Source organism: Dermochelys coriacea, chromosome 7 (genome assembly GCF_009764565.3).
Source record: "Dermochelys coriacea isolate rDerCor1 chromosome 7, rDerCor1.pri.v4, whole genome shotgun sequence".
NCBI classification, from domain to species: Eukaryota; Metazoa; Chordata; order Testudines; family Dermochelyidae; genus Dermochelys; species Dermochelys coriacea.
Window position 1 is genome coordinate 94363313 of NC_050074.1, and position 17748 is coordinate 94381060.

Here is a 17748-nt window from a genome sequence, read left to right on the forward strand (position 1 = left end):
CCATCTTTAAAAATTTGCATCTTTCTATCCTAGAGGAATATCTGCTAGCCCACAAATCTGGGTAGTCTTCATATCTGGGAAAGAAATGAGGATTTTTTCACTAAACCAAGGTACTTTATGCTTTCTACCATATTTGCAGAGTGATCTCTTGTATAGAATGTTTGAGCTCCTGAGGAAATAAAATATCTTCACCATAAATCAAGTTGGAAAGAATAAAAGGAGAGCAATATACAGTTTTGGTGTTTTGATATATGGGGCTATTGTTTTGAGTTTCTGTAAAATATACTCAGTTCTCAGAGTAGCAGCCGTGTTAGTCTGTATTCGCAAAAAAAAAAGGAGTACTTGTGGCACCTTAGAGACTAACAAATTTATTAGAGCATAAGCTTTCTTTGACCTGTAGCTCACGAAAGCTTATGCTCTAATAAATTTGTTAGTCTCTAAGGTGCCACAAGTACTCCTTTTCTTTATACTCAGTTCCAAATTCATCACATTACAGCTGCCCTGTTACAAAGTTTCCAGTCAAAGAGATCAGTGTCTCCTGCCTTTTCTTTTGACCCTCAGCAAGCTGATTCTTGGTAACTTTCTATTACATTAAAATTGCTGGTTTCAGAGTAGCAGCCGTGTTAGTCTATATTCGCAAAAAGAAAAGGAGTACTTGTGGCACCTTAGAGACTAACAAATTTATTTGAGCATAAGCTTTCGTGAGCTACAGCTCACTTGCATCCGATTCTTTTTATTAAAATTGCTGTTTATTTTGTCTAATTCTTTGTTTATCTGAAGTAAGTAGCAGTACTTGGAGGAAATGCAGTGTTCGAGGAAGCATCTTCATTTTTATCAAGATGAGTCACCCCAAAAATGGATAATAGTAAGTTTTGGCATCTTTGAATGTCTTGACATAAGATACATAAAAGAGAGTGCAGATTTAGCATTAGTAGTTTAGGTAATGGAATGGAGAACCAGGACCACTGGGTCAGATTCTGCTCTTTGTTACACCGGTAAGAATCACAAAACAGGATAAGCTCGTGGAGTCACCCTGGATTTACACTGTGTAACTGAAATCAGAATCTGACTCAGTTATCCTGAGACATAGAGTTATAGAAATGTAGGGCTGGAGAGGTCATCCAGTCCAGGACTACAGCTCTCTGCACTGAGGGAGGACCAAGTAGACCTAGCCTAGACCATCCCTGACAGGTTTTTGTCCAACAGGTTCTTAAAAACCTCTAACGATGGGGATTCCACAACCTCCCTTGGAAGCCTATTCCAGAACTTTACTACCCTTATAGCTAGAAAGATTTTCCTAATAGCTAACCTAAATTTCCCTTGCTGCAGACTAAGCCCTTCTTTTCCTATCTATTGTTTTACCTCAGTGTAACTCAGTGTAAATGCATCCGATGAAGTGAGCTGTAGCTCACGAAAGCTTATGCTCAAATAAATTTGTTAGTCTCTAAGGTGCCACTAGTACTCCTTTTCTTTTTGCGAATACAGACTAGCATGGCTGCTACTCTGAAACCTGTAACTCCACAGTGTCTTCATATATAATAATGAGAAAAAGCCTGAAATTGTTGAAAATTAAAACCAAATATATCAATATTTTTCCATAAATTTAGATACTGATAATTTGATCTCAAGTTTTAAATGACTTTAGACTCTGGGCCCAATCTTCATCTCACTTGCACCAGTGAAAATCAAGAGTAATTTTAGTGAGAGCAATGCAGTAACATCAGTGTAACTGGGAGGAAAATCAGGCCCACTATTTCTGAAAACAACTTGCATATATTTTTCATAAGGCTGGTGCAAATGTGAACATGTGTAATTAAGATCCAGCTTGCATATTTAGACTACCATATATGGAGTCTGATTCTGATACCAGGTTACACCACTGTGAATCAAGGGTAATTGCACTGAATACAATATACCCATTATGGGGTAAAACAAGTGTAAATGAGATGAAACACTGCAGATCTTCTGAAGAAGAAAATAAATTAAAAAACTGAAATCCACATTTGAATTTTCTGGAATAATTGTACCATTCATTTATAGTGAATCCAGCCTTAGTTTAAAAATCAGTTCAGAGAGGTTCTCACTGTCTGGTCTTTCCCTGGAAAAGCTATTTGCTCTGTATTGTCCCCTCCCATGGGCCTCATTCCAGATCTCAGGTTCTTCAATGAAAGGTATGTTTTCTCCTTTAACAATACAGCACATTTTTTGACAAGCCTTGTGTCTTTTGCAATGACCCCTTCTTATTTTCTGCTTTTAGACATCCTGAAAATCTTAAATGTATTCTGACAAAAAAGTTATGCAAAATGTTACAAATGTTTCATGGTTTTTTTTATTGTTTACGTCAGACTTAAAAAATAGTGATACAGACCAAAGTTCTGACGGTCTAGACTTCATCCAACCATTTAATGCAGTGTTGACTAAGAAATGTGTGTTATCCTATAACATTATCATTAGCTAATCTAAAAGACTTCAGCATTTATGACTGCATTTATAGGCAAAATACAGACTCAGGTAGACGAGTTCAACTCCCATGCAAGTCTCCGGGTCAATTTCAGTGGTGTAAATTTATCATTGGGGTAAATTGTATCAGAAATTGAGAACATTGTCATAAGTGGCAATGTCCTGAAACCTGCACTAATATGATTTTCACTGTATGTTTAAAAGAATGTAACTTAGTACTTACACATTTAAGGGGGGGAAGTGGAAAGGAGTAGCAGAAAAAGCAACTGAAAAAGAGGGTAAGTGAATGTGGGGCCCTCTTCCTAGCAGGCCTGCCTGGCTTCTTTATCCTACTACTAAAGGAGCTGGAAGGAGGATGGGGTACTGGTTTATTTTACATCCTCCCATTAGTTTCTGTTCCTGCTATGCCCTCTTCTGCCCCCTCTCTGTGATAGCGACACTTATTTTTGGACTTCCGTTGTCAGTGTTACCAGTGACTCAGCCTTTTAAAACAAGATGTTAACAGCTGAGTTACATCAAACTGGTATGCTTATTACTTTATCTCTTACAAACACTAACCTTGTTTTCTGACCAACCTACACAACTGTTATGTGGGCACTGGATTTTGCTTATGATGATTCAATTGTGAATTTGAATGGAATCAGAAGCATATCTAATCTTAGGTAAGAAAACGTATTCAGTTTGAGGACAGAACAAAAGACTACCAATTGAAGTCAATAGGCCAAAACCAGATCTGGTGTAAGTGGGTGGAACTCAGTAATGTTGAGCTATGGATTCAAAAGAAGATGATATACCCCTGAGTTCTAGGCGGCAGACTTCTGCATCATGAAGACATTACTAAGCTTTCCTATACATCTCTGGTAACTTAAATCACTTGGAGCTAAATCCTGCTTGTTTTATTTACACAAAATTCCCATTGGTTTCAAAGCAGGAGAGTAAAGCAGTTTTGGTCTTTATTGTTTGCCATGTAATTTATTAGCAACACAGAAAAACTGAACCCTGATATCTTCAAGATAATTAGGGATTTTGGAGCTGAAAGTAAGCAGAGAAATAACTGTAATATCTCTGTAATTTTGCTATAAAGTAGTGACCATTTTGAGACCTTTCCAAAAGAAGAGCAATCTGTAGGTATGGTTGCTATAAGTAATCATTTCACAAAAAATAAAGAAAATCAAGCTGACAGGCAGCCTCCCCCTTTTCTGGCAAGCTTACTGGAAATTGGTTCCTGTTTTTAAAATATTTTTTGTCAGTCAAGTGGGTATTGTCTAGTACAATGGGCTGGAATAATTTGTGCCCCTTTTCCAACAACAAGTTGATATTGGGCATGAGAACTGAGGTGGTCTATTTTTTTCTCATGAAGATCAGTATTCAGAAGATTTGCCTAGGAGCAGATACTACTCAAGTTACAACATTCCCAACAAAAAAGATCATCCCAAGTTGATCTTGGGATCTCTTCTTCAAATTCGATTTGCTTTTCAGATCTTCAAGAAGGCAGAGTTGCCGGAGCATTAGAATAGTGCTCTTTCTCCCTCCTCCTCTAATCTTTAATAATCCTGACCTTGTTTCTTGGAAACTCCCTTCCCAAGGCTGATCTAATAATCTCCCTCCAGCTTCCAAAGCTTGGTTTAAGATTCTCCTTCTCCATCAGACACACCTTAATACCATGTTAATTAGGGAGGTGACAACCCTTTCTCTTCTGAACAGCCGGAGGTTGGAAATGGTGGCCTCTAAGAAAATCGTTTGCTTTATCCTGGGTAACGCCTCTTTTGTTCTTTTGAAGTTCAGACCTGACCATTACGTTATCTTCCAATGCAATCAGCTGTAGAAAGCTGTTTTCTGGACCCAGAAAAAGAGTTCTGATTTCACAGTTCTCAATATTGGCTTATTTTGAACCAAATTTTCACCATTCATGTAGTATGACACCATTAAAGCTATGTTCTAATTTGGAACACTGTTTCTTGAACTGGAATCTAATTCTTAGTAAAATATATTGCCTTCAATTAGCTAGAAATTTGAAAAAAAATTAATTTACATATTATATACTGGTTTAAATTAAAGAATAAAAGAAAACAATATACTGATCTGACTACAAAATTACATATGTACTTATACTTAAAGGCTGGATTTATTTGTAAGTCTCCAAATCCCTCTCTTTGCTGAATCAGTCCCATAAGTAATAACATCTTTTAGAATTCTGAAATATTGAATGGCTGGAACTGAGAGATGCATGTCCAAAGATGCTCAATAATTGTGCACCTCATTGCCTGCAGGTACACTTACTATATTTCCTGGCTTTTGTTAAGCTAATAGACTCAAACTATAAGGGTTTATGAGAATCCATTATTTTGCATTTGTATGTTAGAGCAATATACTCTACCAATCACTGAGAATAATGAAACACCATTTGTCAGGACAGCAGACCTGCCTGGCCTTCTGTTTCTCACTACTATTAAATCCTGGATTAAACACTATTAGCTCCAAAGATCAACAGGTCTCTAATCCTCAGGGGGAGGGAACTGCTGTTGTCACTAAGGTAATTATAGAAAGTCTGGATCTTTTCCTTTGGTTTTCTCTTGTGAACTGTTAGGATGAGGAGCTTCCTCACGTTTATTGGTACTTTTCCAGGTTGAAAAAAGATAATCCTTCAAGCACTGGTTACCAGGTGCTGAAAAGGGGAATGTCTCATGTTTTAAAAGATTAGTTGCTGTCATTTTGTTCCACAGTCACTTTTCCTGTTTAAACTATATCCTGTCCAGCCCCAAACCATTTAACCTAAAACAAACAAAACAAAAACAAACAAACAACAACCAGGTTTCCTACTAATGTGTGTTTCAGAGTAAAAAGAAAAGCAGTACTTGTGGCACCTTAGAGACTAACAAATTTATTAGAGCATAAGCTTTCGTGAGCTATAGCTCACTTCATCGGATGCATTTGGTGGAAAAAACAGAGGGGAGATTGATATACACACACAGAGAACATGAAACAATGGGTTTATCATACACACTGTAAGGAGAGTGATCACTTAAGATAAGCCATCACCAACAGCGGGGGGGGGGGGGGGGAGGGGGGGAAGGAGGAAAACCTTTCATGGTGACAAGCAAGGTAGGCTATTTCCAGCAGTTAACAAGAACATCTGAGGAACAGTGGGGGGTGGGGTGGGGTGGGGGGGAGAAATAACATGGGGAAATAGTTTTACTTTGTGTAATGACTCATCCATTCCCAGTCTCTATTCAAGCCTAAGTTAATTGTATCCAGTTTGCAAATTAATTCCAATTCAGCAATCTCTCATTGGAGTCTGTTTTTGAAGCTTTTTTGTTGAAGGATAGCCACTCTTAGGTCTGTAATCGAGTGACCAGAGAGATTGAAGTGTTCTCCAACTGGTTTTTGAATGTTATAATTCTTGATGTCTGATTTGTGTCCATTCATTCTTTTACGTAGAGACTGTGCAGTTTGACCAATGTACATGGCAGAGGGGCATTGCTGGCACATGATGGCATATATCACATTGGTAGATGCGCAGGTGAACAAGCCTCTGATAGTGTGGCTGATGTGATTAGGCCCTATGATGGTGTCCCCTGAATAGATATGTGGACAGAATTGGCAACGGGCTTTGTTGCAAGGATAGGTTCCTGGGTTGGTGGTTCTGTTGTGTGGTGTGTGGTTGCTGGTGAGTACTTGCTTCAGATTGGGGGGCTGTCTGTAAGCAAGGACTGGCCTGTCTCCCAAGATCTGTGAGAGTGATGGGTCGTCCTTCAGGATAGGTTGTAGATCCTTGATGATGCGTTGGAGAGGTTTTAGTTGGGGGCTGAAGGTGATGGCTAGTGGTGTTCTGTTATTTTCTTTGTTGGGCCTGTCCTGGAGTAGGTGACTTCTGGGTACTCTTCTGGCTCTGTCAATCTGTTTCTTCACTTCAGCAGGTGGGTATTGTAGTTGTAGGAATGCATGATAGAGATCTTGTAGGTGTTTGTCTCTGTCTGAGGGGTTGGAGCAAATGCGGTTATATCGTAGAGCTTGGCAGTAGACAATGGATCGTGTGGTATGATCTGGATGAAAGCTAGAGGCATGTAGGTAGGAATAGCGGTCAGTAGGTTTCCGATATAGGGTGGTGTTTATGTGACCATCGCTTATTAGCACTGTAGTGTCCAGGAAGTGGATCTCTTGTGTGGACTGGTCCAGGCTGAGGTTGATGGTGGGATGGAAATTGTTGAAATCCTGGTGGAATTCCTCAAGGGCTTCTTTTCCATGGGTCCAGATGATGAAGATGTCATCAATGTAGCGCAAGTAGAGTAGGGGCATTAGGAGACGAGAGCTGAGGAAGCGTTGTTCTAAGTCAGCCATAAAAATGTTGGCATACTGTGGGGCCATGCGGGTACCCATCGCAGTGCCGCTGACTTGAAGGTATACATTGTCCCCAAATGTGAACTAGTTATGGGTGAGGACAAAGTCACAAAGTTCAGCCACCAGGTTAGCCGTGACATTATCGGGGATACTGTTCCTGACGGCTTGTAGCCCATCTTTATGTGGAATGTTGGTGTAGAGGGCTTCTACATCCATAGTGGCTAGGATGGTGTTTTTAGGAAGATCACCAATGGACTGTAGTTTCCTCAGGAAGTCAGTGGTGTCTCAAAGATAGCTGGGAGTGCCAGTAACGTAGGGCCTGAGGAGGGAGTCTACATAGCCAGACAATCCTGCTGTCAGGGTGCCAATGCCTGAGATGATGGGGCGTCCAGGATTTCCAGGTTTATGGATCTTGGGTAGCAGATAGAATACCCCAAGTCGGGGTTCTAGGGGTATGTCTGTGCGGATTTGTTCTTGTGCTTTTTCAGGGAGTTTCTTGAGAAAATGCTGTAGTTTCTTCTGGTAACTCTCAGTGGGATCAGAGGGTAATGGCTTGTAGAAAGTGGTGTTGGAGAGCTGCCTAGTAGCCTCTTGTTCATACTTCGACCTATTCATGATGACGACAGCACCTCCTTTGTTAGCCTTTTTGATTATGATGTCAGAGTTGTTTCTGAGGCTGTGGATGGCATTGTGTTCTGCATGGCTGAGGTTATGGGGCAAGCGATGTTGCTTTTCCACAATTTCAGCTCATGCACGTCGGCGGAAGCACTCTATGTAGAAGTCCAGGCTGCTGTTTCGACCTTCAGGAGGAGTCCACCCAGAATCCTTCTTTTTGTAGTGTTGGTAGGAAGGTCTCTGTGGGTTAATATGTTGGTCAGAGGTGTGTTGGAAATATTCCTTGAGTCAGAGACGTCGAAAATAGGATTCTAGGTCACCACAGAACTGTATCATGTTCGTGGGGGTGGAGGGGCAAAAGGAGAGGCCCCGAGATAGGACAGATTCTTCTGCTGGGCTAAGAGTATAGTTGGATAGATTAACAATATTGCTGGGTGGGTTACGGGAACCACTGTTGTGGCCTCTTATGGCATGTAGTAGTTTAGATAGGTTAGTGTCCTTTTTCTTTTGTAGAGAAGCAAGTGAATCAGTTACCAATATGAATTCATAAAACAGTATCTAATATCAGTGGATATTACAAGCACACACATAACATAGTTCCTATACTTTTAAATCAGTTTTCTTTCCTGTTTGCATATTGCCTTTTGTTTTCTTTCCCTTGTAGCCCTATCTTTGAAAGAAGGGGCAAAAACCCCACGGGAGAATCTTGTCATACTGAAAATCCTAAACATTTTGGACAATCCTTACTCAACTGAATAGTATTTTACTCCATGTGACTTCAGTGGGATTACTTCTGGAGCAAAGTCCTACTGTTTTGAGTAAAAGTGGCAGAATCTGGTCCTTTGTTAATATTGAATTAGACATACCACTATCTTAATCTAATTCCTTCCTCACCCCTATGGCCAGGAAGTATTTTATTACTCTATATTCTTTTGTTTCTTTTATGTGTAGCACTGGTTGGTGCAATAGTCTTTTTAAATATTGGTCCTAAAGTGATTACTTAGTACTGTACTTTAACAATATATGTTGCTGTTGAAATACAGTGTATATCAACATAAGAAATTATTAGACATGACATCTTCTAAAGCAGTGCAGCAACGTTGAATTCTTTGTTGTGCAGTTCATATGCTGGAAGATCATAATGGACCAAATTAATTCCTGATGTAAGCGCATTAACTTGAACAAAGTTACATAGGGATGAATTCTTTCCCTTCTCCTTCATCGGTGACATGCAGTTAAATACTAGACAATGAATATGAAGTGGAAAGTGGTCAGCAATGGTAAATCCCTACTGTCAGTAAGTCACAACATAAATGTTCTTGAGACATCAGTATGTGAAAATGTTCACTCATTGCACTCCATGGCCACATCCACACAACGAGATGATTCTATAGCTACGTATTGTTATTACAAGCACTAAATAAAATTAAACTGTATATAGGTAGGGCCCTACTAAATTCACAGCCATGAAAAATGCATCACGGACCGTAAAGTCTGGTCTCCCCCCTGTGAAATCTGGTCTTTTGTGTGCTTTTACCCTACACTATACAGATTTCACAGGGGAGACCAGCGTGAATTGGGGTCCTGACCCAAAAGGGAGTTGCAGGTCGGGTTGCAAGGTTATTTTAGGGGGGTCATGGTATTGGCACCCTTACTTCTTCACTGCCTTCAGAGCTGGAAGACCAGAGAGTGGCAGCTGTTGGGCAGGCACCCAGCTCTGAAGGCAGCAGCACAGAAGTGAGGTTGGCAATACCATACCATGCCACCCTTACTTCTGCACTGCTGCCTTCAGAACTGGGTGGCCAAAGAGTGGTGGCTGCTGACTGAAGGCCCAGCTCTGCAGGCAGCAGTGCAGAAATAAGGGTGGCAATACCATACCATGCCATCCTTACTTCTTTACTGCTGCTGGCACCGTCTCTGCCTTCAGAGATGGGCTCCCAGCCAACAGCCACTGCTCTCCAGCTGCCCAGCTCTGAAGGCAGTGCTGCCATCAGCAGCAGGGCAGAAGTAAGGGTAGCAGTACTGCAACCTCCCCTACAATAAGCTTGTGACCCTCCACAGCTCCTTTTTGGGTCAGGATCCCTACAGTTACAACACCCTGAAATTTCAGATTAAAATAGCTGAGATCATGAAATTTATGACTTTTAAAATTCTATGACCATGAAATTGACCAAAATGGACCATGAATTTGGTAGGGCCCTATATATAGGTGTAAATGGTTTAATAGATTCATAGATTTCAGAGCCAGAAAGGACCATCGTCATATTTTTGCTTAGCACTCAGGTAGTGGACAGACCTGTTTTCCTGGAAGCACATAGAATGCAATTTGAATGAAAACAGGTTTCAGAGTAGCAGCCGTGTTAGTCTGTATTCGCAAAAAGAAAAGGAGTACTTGTGGCACCTTAGAGACTAACAAATTTATTTGAGCATAAGCTTTCGTGAGCTACAGCTCACTTCATCGGATGCATTTCGTGGAAAATACAGAGGGGAGATTTATATACACACACAGAGAACATGAAACAATGGGTTTTATCATACACACTGTAAGGAGAGTGATCACTTAAGATGAACCATCACCAGCAGCAGGGGGGGAAAGGAGGAAAACCTTTCATGGTGACAAGCAAGGTAGGCTATTTCCAGCAGTTAACAAGAACATCTGAGGAACAGTGGGGGGTGGGGTGGGGTGGAGAAATAACATGGGGAAAGAGTTTTACTTTGTGTAATGACTCATCCATTCCCAGTCTCTATTCAAGTCTAAGTTAATTGTATCCAGTTTGCAAATTAATTCCAATTCAGCAGTCTCTCATTGGAGTCTGCTTTTGAAGTTTTTTTGTTGAAGGATAGCCACCCTCAGGTCTGTAATCGAGTGACCGGAGAGATTGAAGTGTTCTCCGACTGGTTTTTGAATGTTATAATTCTTGACGTCTGATTTGTGTCCATTTATTCTTTTACGTAGAGACTGTGCAGTTTGACCAATGTACATGGCAGAGGGGCATTGCTGGCACATGATGGCATATATCACATTGGTAGATGCGCAATGAACGAGCCTCTGATAGTGTGGCTGATGTGATTAGGCCCTATGATGGTGTCCCCTGAATAGATATGTGGACAGAGTTGGCAACGGGCTTTGTTGCAAGGATAGGTTCCTGGGTTAGTGGTTCTGTTGTGTGGTGTGTGGTTGCTGTTCCTCAGATGTTCTTGTTAACTGCTGGAAATAGCCTACCTTGCTTGTCACCATGAAGGCTTTTCCTCCTTTCTCCCCCTGCTGCTGGTGATGGCTCATCTTAAGTGATCACTCTCCTTACAGTGTGTATGATAAAACCCATTGTTTCATGTTCTCTGTGTGTGTATATAAATCTCCCCTTTGTATTTTCCACCAAATGCATCCGATGAAGTGAGCTGTAGCTCATGAAAGCTTATGCTCAAATAAATTTGTTAGTTTCTAAGGTGCCACAAGTACTCCTTTTCTTTTTGAATGAAAACGACTCCCTTTTTAAGACTATGCAATAAGGATTTACTGATCAGCAGATGCTCCTGCTTCAGTATTATAATTAACCCATGACATAAGAAATGTTACTTATTAAAAACCCAGATCTTCAGTCCCTACTTAGGTAAACCTCGCGGTGACGTGAATGGGAGTTTTGCATGATTAAGGCGTGTGGGTTTGGACCCTTTAACTCTTTTACTGGTAGAATGGAGATGTTGATCAGTTTAAGGATTGCACAATTATTTTTAAAGGCCAAATCTTGGTCCCATTGAAATCTATGAAAGAAAAGGAGTACTTGTGGCATCTGATGAAGTAAGCTGTAGCTCACGAAAGCTTATGCTCTAATAAATTTGTTAGTCTCTAAGGTGCCACAAGTACTCCTTTTCTTTTTGTGAATACAGACTAACACGGCTGCTACTCTGAAACCTGTCATTGAAATCTATGGGAGTTTTGCAATTGACTTCAGTGGCACCAGGATTTGGCCCCGAAGTTTCTACTGCTGCTGTATTGGCATAGATTTCTGTTTCCCTAATAAATGCATGTATGAGTAAAAATACAATAATTTCATTAATTATATTAAATTACTTTTAAAAATTGGTTGGTTGAATAATAATTGGAGATGAGACCTTGGCTCTATTACATTCCCAGAACATACACACAGAACCACTAATGGGGCAAAAAGAACATCGTGATCTTATTTAAAAACATTCAGATTATTTTTAGCTTGGCACAGTTTTCTGGACACAGAACAGAAGAACAGTAGAACTAGATGAGCCGCCCCGCTGCAAGCAGCCTTCCACATGATCATATGAAGTGAACAGTGCAAGGTCTAAAGAAATGCACATCTTTTTTGATCCTCTTGATCTTTTCTCACATAATCAGCCTTATGAATTTAGAAGGATTATCCACCAGTCTCTCCATTTGTCGGTAAGAGGCAGTAAGTCAGATACTCTGTGTCACAAAAACAGCAGCATCTTAGCAGTCAGTCAGATATTGGGCCCAATCCTGCATTACTTTGGCTCCCAAAATTCCCATTGACTTCAGCAGGAGTTTAGTCTACGTAACGACCGCAGGTCTGAGCCTTTTGTTTTTTAAAAATTAGGAAAAGTTCTTTTCATACGTACTTGTCTCTTTTCTTGAGTTTTAAAAATAGCCCGAAACCAGGCCAATATGAGCTTGTAATTAAAATAGCCTTGATTTTGGCTGACTTTTAGCAATATGATTAAATGTAAAATGTCTTGTTTATCTCCATGAAGCCATGGATACTTGCAATCCATAAAGGCTCCCTTTGTGCATTGTTTGTACACTCAAAATTCTCATTGAATTCAGGACAGACCTTCTTTCTCTAAAACGGCACTGAATTTTGATATAAAACTATGAATTAAATGTCGAGGAGCCAGATCCTCAGCTGATCTAACTGGCATAGCTCCATTGGAGTATTCCACTTTACACCAGCTGATGTCTGGCGCTGAGAGGTTTGCAGACGAGATGCCATCATTTGATAACTTAAATTCAGCAAGTCTGCAGATGTCGATGTCCATGAGAGAACGTGTCTGCTTCCTCATTTATTTCAGAGCAGACATTCTGAAGCTGTCTTCGTTCATACATTTGGAATTGGAGTAATGCTTGTTCTATGATACTTATGATGTAACCTTTGTCTAAGTTACAAGTGAAAAGGATGAGTCTGTGAAAATAGATTAGGTGCTCTGAAAGGTGATGAGCAGATCTGACTAGTTATGTCTCATCTAGAGACGGATCTGAACTGAACACCCTCAAGCTTTCTGGGTGTTTTACATTGAAAACTAGACTTCAATCTGAATACTCTGGTTCGTGCCCATCTTTTCTCTCAGCTCATTCACTGCCTTAAAAATCACTGCCAGCTCTGACTAACAGTCATCAGTGCCCTAGGGAAGCAAAATGCTAATAACTGATCTATTCAGTAACGGTCTGAATGGGTGACTATGGAATAATAAGAGAGAACATTTACCACTTTGCTTAGGACAACAGAGAGGAGCCTACCTTGGTCATTAAGGACTCAAATTTACATCAATCCCAAACTAATCTGATGTCCTGCTCCTTGATATACAGTAAATTATTTACATCACAAATGTTGAATCAGGAAATATGAAGTAACAAACCACACTAGATAAAATGACCCCACCTGATTTTAAACTTCATATCCCATTGGTTTTCTCATGTTTCTCATTCTGGGTTTCTGTCTCCCATTTGGGGTTTGGCACTTTGAGGAACGAGTCTATGCAAAAACCCCATTTTGTACCATAGGCCCTCTACAAGAAATTCAGCAAAGGAATAGAGACCCAGGCCCCAGAACAAGACACACACTTACCTTTTTCACATCAGGTACATTAAAAAGCTTCTTGGTATGAGCAACCCATCCCACTAGCCCAATGTCCAGAGGAAAAACAATCTCATTGTCTGGGGCCACCAGGTTCTCCTCAAACTTGGAGGTGGCGGTAATATTGAAAAGTCTGGTGGCAACCTCAGGGGTGCCATTGCGGGCACGGCAGACGAACATGCTACACCGGTCAGCTGCCACCAGCTGTGCCAGCCTCTGTAGGGCCTTGTGCACTATCTTCTCCATGCTGCTTTCTTCCTCCTGGATTTCTGTCAGCAGCTCAAAGAGCAAATGAGATTCCTCCAGCCGGGACATCTCTTTGAAGGAAACTCCATCCTTCACTTCCCCAGGGCTGACTTTGAAGATGGTTCCCAGCACTTCTGCCCTCAGCTTTCGGTCGAAATACTCCTTGGCAAACTGGGGGTTGTTCTCTAAGTATTTCTCAACATCGTCTTTATTTATCCCACCCATTTTGTGTGGCTCTTTCTTATGGCTTTTTAGAACTGCATCACCCTAGAAGTAGGAGCAGCAGCAAGAAGTCCTAATCTGATGCTAGTAGGAAAAAAGTCTGTTGCACATACTGTAGCTGTCACGGGCATAGTACACTAGGCTTGCTCTGTGGCTTCCAAACCTTCTGGAACCCTTGACATATGACAGAAGGCACTGGCTTAGTGTCTTCTTAGTGTGAGATCTTAGAGGCTGCTAATTAAAGAGATGTCAGGACACTAAACCCTTGAGCACTCTTAGCTCATAAATCCCAAGGGAATCATTTTAGCATTTTAAACTAACCAATCCAGTCTTAGGCTCTGTGCGGCAATGTGATAATGAGTAAATATGTTCATGTATATACACACATGCTCTCTCTTGCATATGCTATATGACGTACTGTACAAAAGGTTTCCATTGACAGTTAATGTGGGGAATGCCACTTAGAATCTCTCCCCATATGTCTGAAAATTATTGCTGCATGTACATACATGTGCTCAGACATGCACATGCCCAGACACACGTGATTGCAGGGTGAAGAGGGAATAGAAAACAGAGTTGCATAGTAAAGTTGCTTAAAATTTCAAGATTTTCTTCCCTTCCAGGTAGTTAAGAACCATAAAGCTATACATGGGCCTTACATAGGAAGAGCCTGTTCAAGTCAAAGGGTTTTTACCTGTGTAGGGATGGAATGAAAGCCTTAGGATTTGGTACAGTAAATGCAGGAAACCAAACAGGACTGCCATGCTACTTTTTTTTCTTTTGGTATATAGACATGATCTCAAAAAAGGGTAAAATAAAGAAAGTGACCAAATGCAAATTACAATGTTAAACCTTATTGGCAAAATCCTTAAACTGCCCAGAGTTCCATACGAATGAAATACATATGGTTGTATTTCTATTGTTGTCCAGTCATCTGCCTCTAACCATACATGCAATAAAATAAAAACATTAATTAAAACCACAAATTGCACAATGACAAAACATCATATAAAAGAGCTGCATTAAATGCACTCTCTAACCAACTTAAACAGTCTCTTTTCACCTGATCCCTCAGGAAAAGTCTGGTTGAATGGACAAGACTCACAACATGTCCGGAATGTCAACACACTTGGGCTCTCTTTCACACTAGGGTGGGCAGCGAGTGAGTTCTGGAGTTCACCAGAACACTCTGCAACCTGCTTGCTAACATTTAAATCTAGTGAATGCTGAATATTTCAGCTGATGTCAATTGTCCAGGTAAAATGCGTGGGGAAACATATTATCTAAGAAACCAAGGACCCAAGCCAGTAAAGGTCCAAAACCAACATCTTGAACTGCACCTCAGAATAAAAGGAAAGCCAGTGAAATCTATGGATCCTGGTAAAACATGTTGACATACTGAACCATTATTAAATAGCTGAAGTTTCGGAATGGTCCTCAGGTGTAACTCTATGTTGAATGTATTGAAGCAATCCAATCAAGAAGTGACAAAAGCAGCAATGATGGGAAGTGTGTGTAATGGCCTACATTGGATAGGAAAGAATCTAATATCCTGGTCAAGTGAAAAGGAAAATAAGAAGTCCTGGTTACAGCTGCTATCTGAAAATCCAGGAGCAGCTCAAGGTCCAGTAAAACTCTTAGTGTACAAACATGAGTAACAAAAGGCAAGTGAACTCCCTCAACTAATATGGCTTCTGCCATTATATCTGCAGAGAGAATGGGAGAACTCTGTTGGCAGATGGTAAAGATTAGAAATACATTTTTAGCTGCTAGGTTATTATTTATATTAGTTATTAGATGAAGGAAGATTCTTGGGGAAGTCTTTTTAACAATTTTAGAGCATAGAATAAAGATGGTCCTTTCTATGTACTGTGAGTATATCTTGAAAATAAATAAATGAAATAATAGTTGTTTTCCCTAGCACACCACCGTTGCTTGGTTTTACCAGGACTGAACCGGAGGACTAGCTCTCAACCATGCCTAAATCTCAGCCAGGAACTAAAGTATTGTATACACTATGAATTTTTCCATAGAATTTGCTATCGTTGCTACCAATGGTTCAACTCCACAGAACCATTGTGGGAATGCTAATGCAGACAATGCTTTCTCAGTGTTTTAAGTTGTGTACAGTTGATATCTGCTCTGAGTAAGGTTAGATTAAATTGTATATAAAATTTCTGGGGAGCCCCTGAGCCCACTAGAACTCTCACTATTGCCAGTACCAGTGGAGTTGGAATGATGGTAGCAATTATGGAAAATTTTAGGGGAAAAAATCCCAATGTAGATGTAGGCTGGGAAAACGGAATGGCTATAAACTGTTTTGGTCCATTGAACAGTGTAGAGTTAAATTCAGTCAACATACTAATGGGGACTGTGACCCAAACCAAACTCCTCTTGTAACCTCAACATACATAGTGAGGAAGGGATGACAAAATAGAACCCTGCAGAACTCCACAAGAGCGGCCCATGGAATTGACCAGTCCTACACTTTGGATCTTCTCAATGTGAAAAGAACAGAGACACCAAAGTAAACACTGTTTATCCTGCCAGGAGCCACAGATGTATTAACGCCAACATGTGTCAACTGTTCTAAAGGCAACTGACAGATCTAAAAGAATCAGCATAGACATCTGGGGACAGATCCTCTGGTGCAGCCAAACTGGCCAGAGAACAAGTCAAGGGTTGGTGTGCAAACATGGCTTAAAGCTCATCTTTATATTTGCTTCTCTGTTCTGATACATGCTGTTCCTCCTGCCCTGTGTTAAAGCAACCTGACAACTGCTCTAGTTTATGCCAAACTGCAATAGCCCCAAAGGCTCATAAATGCAGCTGAGGATCAGCGTACCACACAGGCATCCTGGCAACCCTTTCCTCTAGCCATGCTCCTTTTTCTTTACTACATCAGCAGCATGGTGAATGGCATAAATGCCCTTGTATTGGATTTGTGGTGCTGAAGCATCTCCTATACACCCTGAGTTGGTTACGTTGACTTTATGGCAGGATTATGCTGGCAGTATGGTGCAAAGCCCCTACATCACAATAGCTCTGGCCCCTGATCTTTGTCCACCACCAAAAAGAGATCAGGTTTCAGAGTAGCAGCCGTGTTAGTGTGTATTCGCAAAAAGAACAGGAGTACTTGTGGCACCTTAGAGACTAGCAAATTTATTTGAGCATAAGTTTTCGTGAGCTACAGCTCACTTCATCAGTGATCAACACAATTAACATAGTTCCTGTCCCATACTCAGTAGGCACAGGAGCAGGGTCAGCATAAGAAGTCGTCCTCTTTCTGTGTTCTTACACAATTGTTTCATAATATGATCAGAATGCATGAAAGTAACATGGCAGACATTTAATGTTTGTTTCTAGAGAGAGAGGCATTTATTCATAGAGTATTTTTTATATTTCCACATACATTATGCTACTTTTTAAAAGAGACAATGATAAAGAACTGCACTAGTAAACCAAAGCAGCAGGATGACGAAAAACAAGCTTTGTGTTGTATTTTCTAACCTTTTTCTGTCATATTTTTCTACCAACACAAGGACTTTCTCTATAGCGATTCTTAGGGTATTATAAACTCTCCAGTCTGTTCTAGTTCACACCTTCAAGAAAATTACACAGAAACATTCCCCTTTATTAACTGTGAGAAACCAGTGTCGCTAAGATTAGTTGTGTACAATGGCATTATCTCATTAATTCTGAGAAAATGCAGCTACCTATGTCCAGGCTACAGAAGCAAAACTGAAGGGAGACAAGGCTGCCTAACAGCCAGTGCTTCAGTATGTGTTGGTATAGTAAAATGGCTATGTAGACCCCTTTGTGTTGGCACAATTAACAGACTCATTAGCGCACAATAAATTGGGCTCCAATATTCCATACAGCATAAAAATCAAAGCTATGCAGTAGCAGTATGTTTTGTTAATTATAATCACACTGAGCTTTTTTTTTTTTCCTGTTTTTTAGGGGCAGGAATGACTACCCTTTTCCCTCCCAAAAGCAAACAAACAAACAAACAAACAAACAA

General features: G+C 40.5%; 1 protein-coding gene across 1 annotated transcript in view; it reads right to left on the reverse strand.

Annotated features, from left to right (window-relative positions):
* The window catches only part of PDE6C (phosphodiesterase 6C), a 54557-nt gene extending 40830 nt beyond the window's left edge, over positions 1 to 13727 (reverse strand). Inside the window, exon 1 of the mRNA XM_038408980.2 lies at positions 13248 to 13727. Within this exon, the coding sequence (XP_038264908.1) occupies positions 13248 to 13727 (480 nt within the window). The remainder of the gene's footprint in view (positions 1 to 13247) is intronic.
* Positions 13728 to 17748: the final 4021 nt, after the last annotated feature.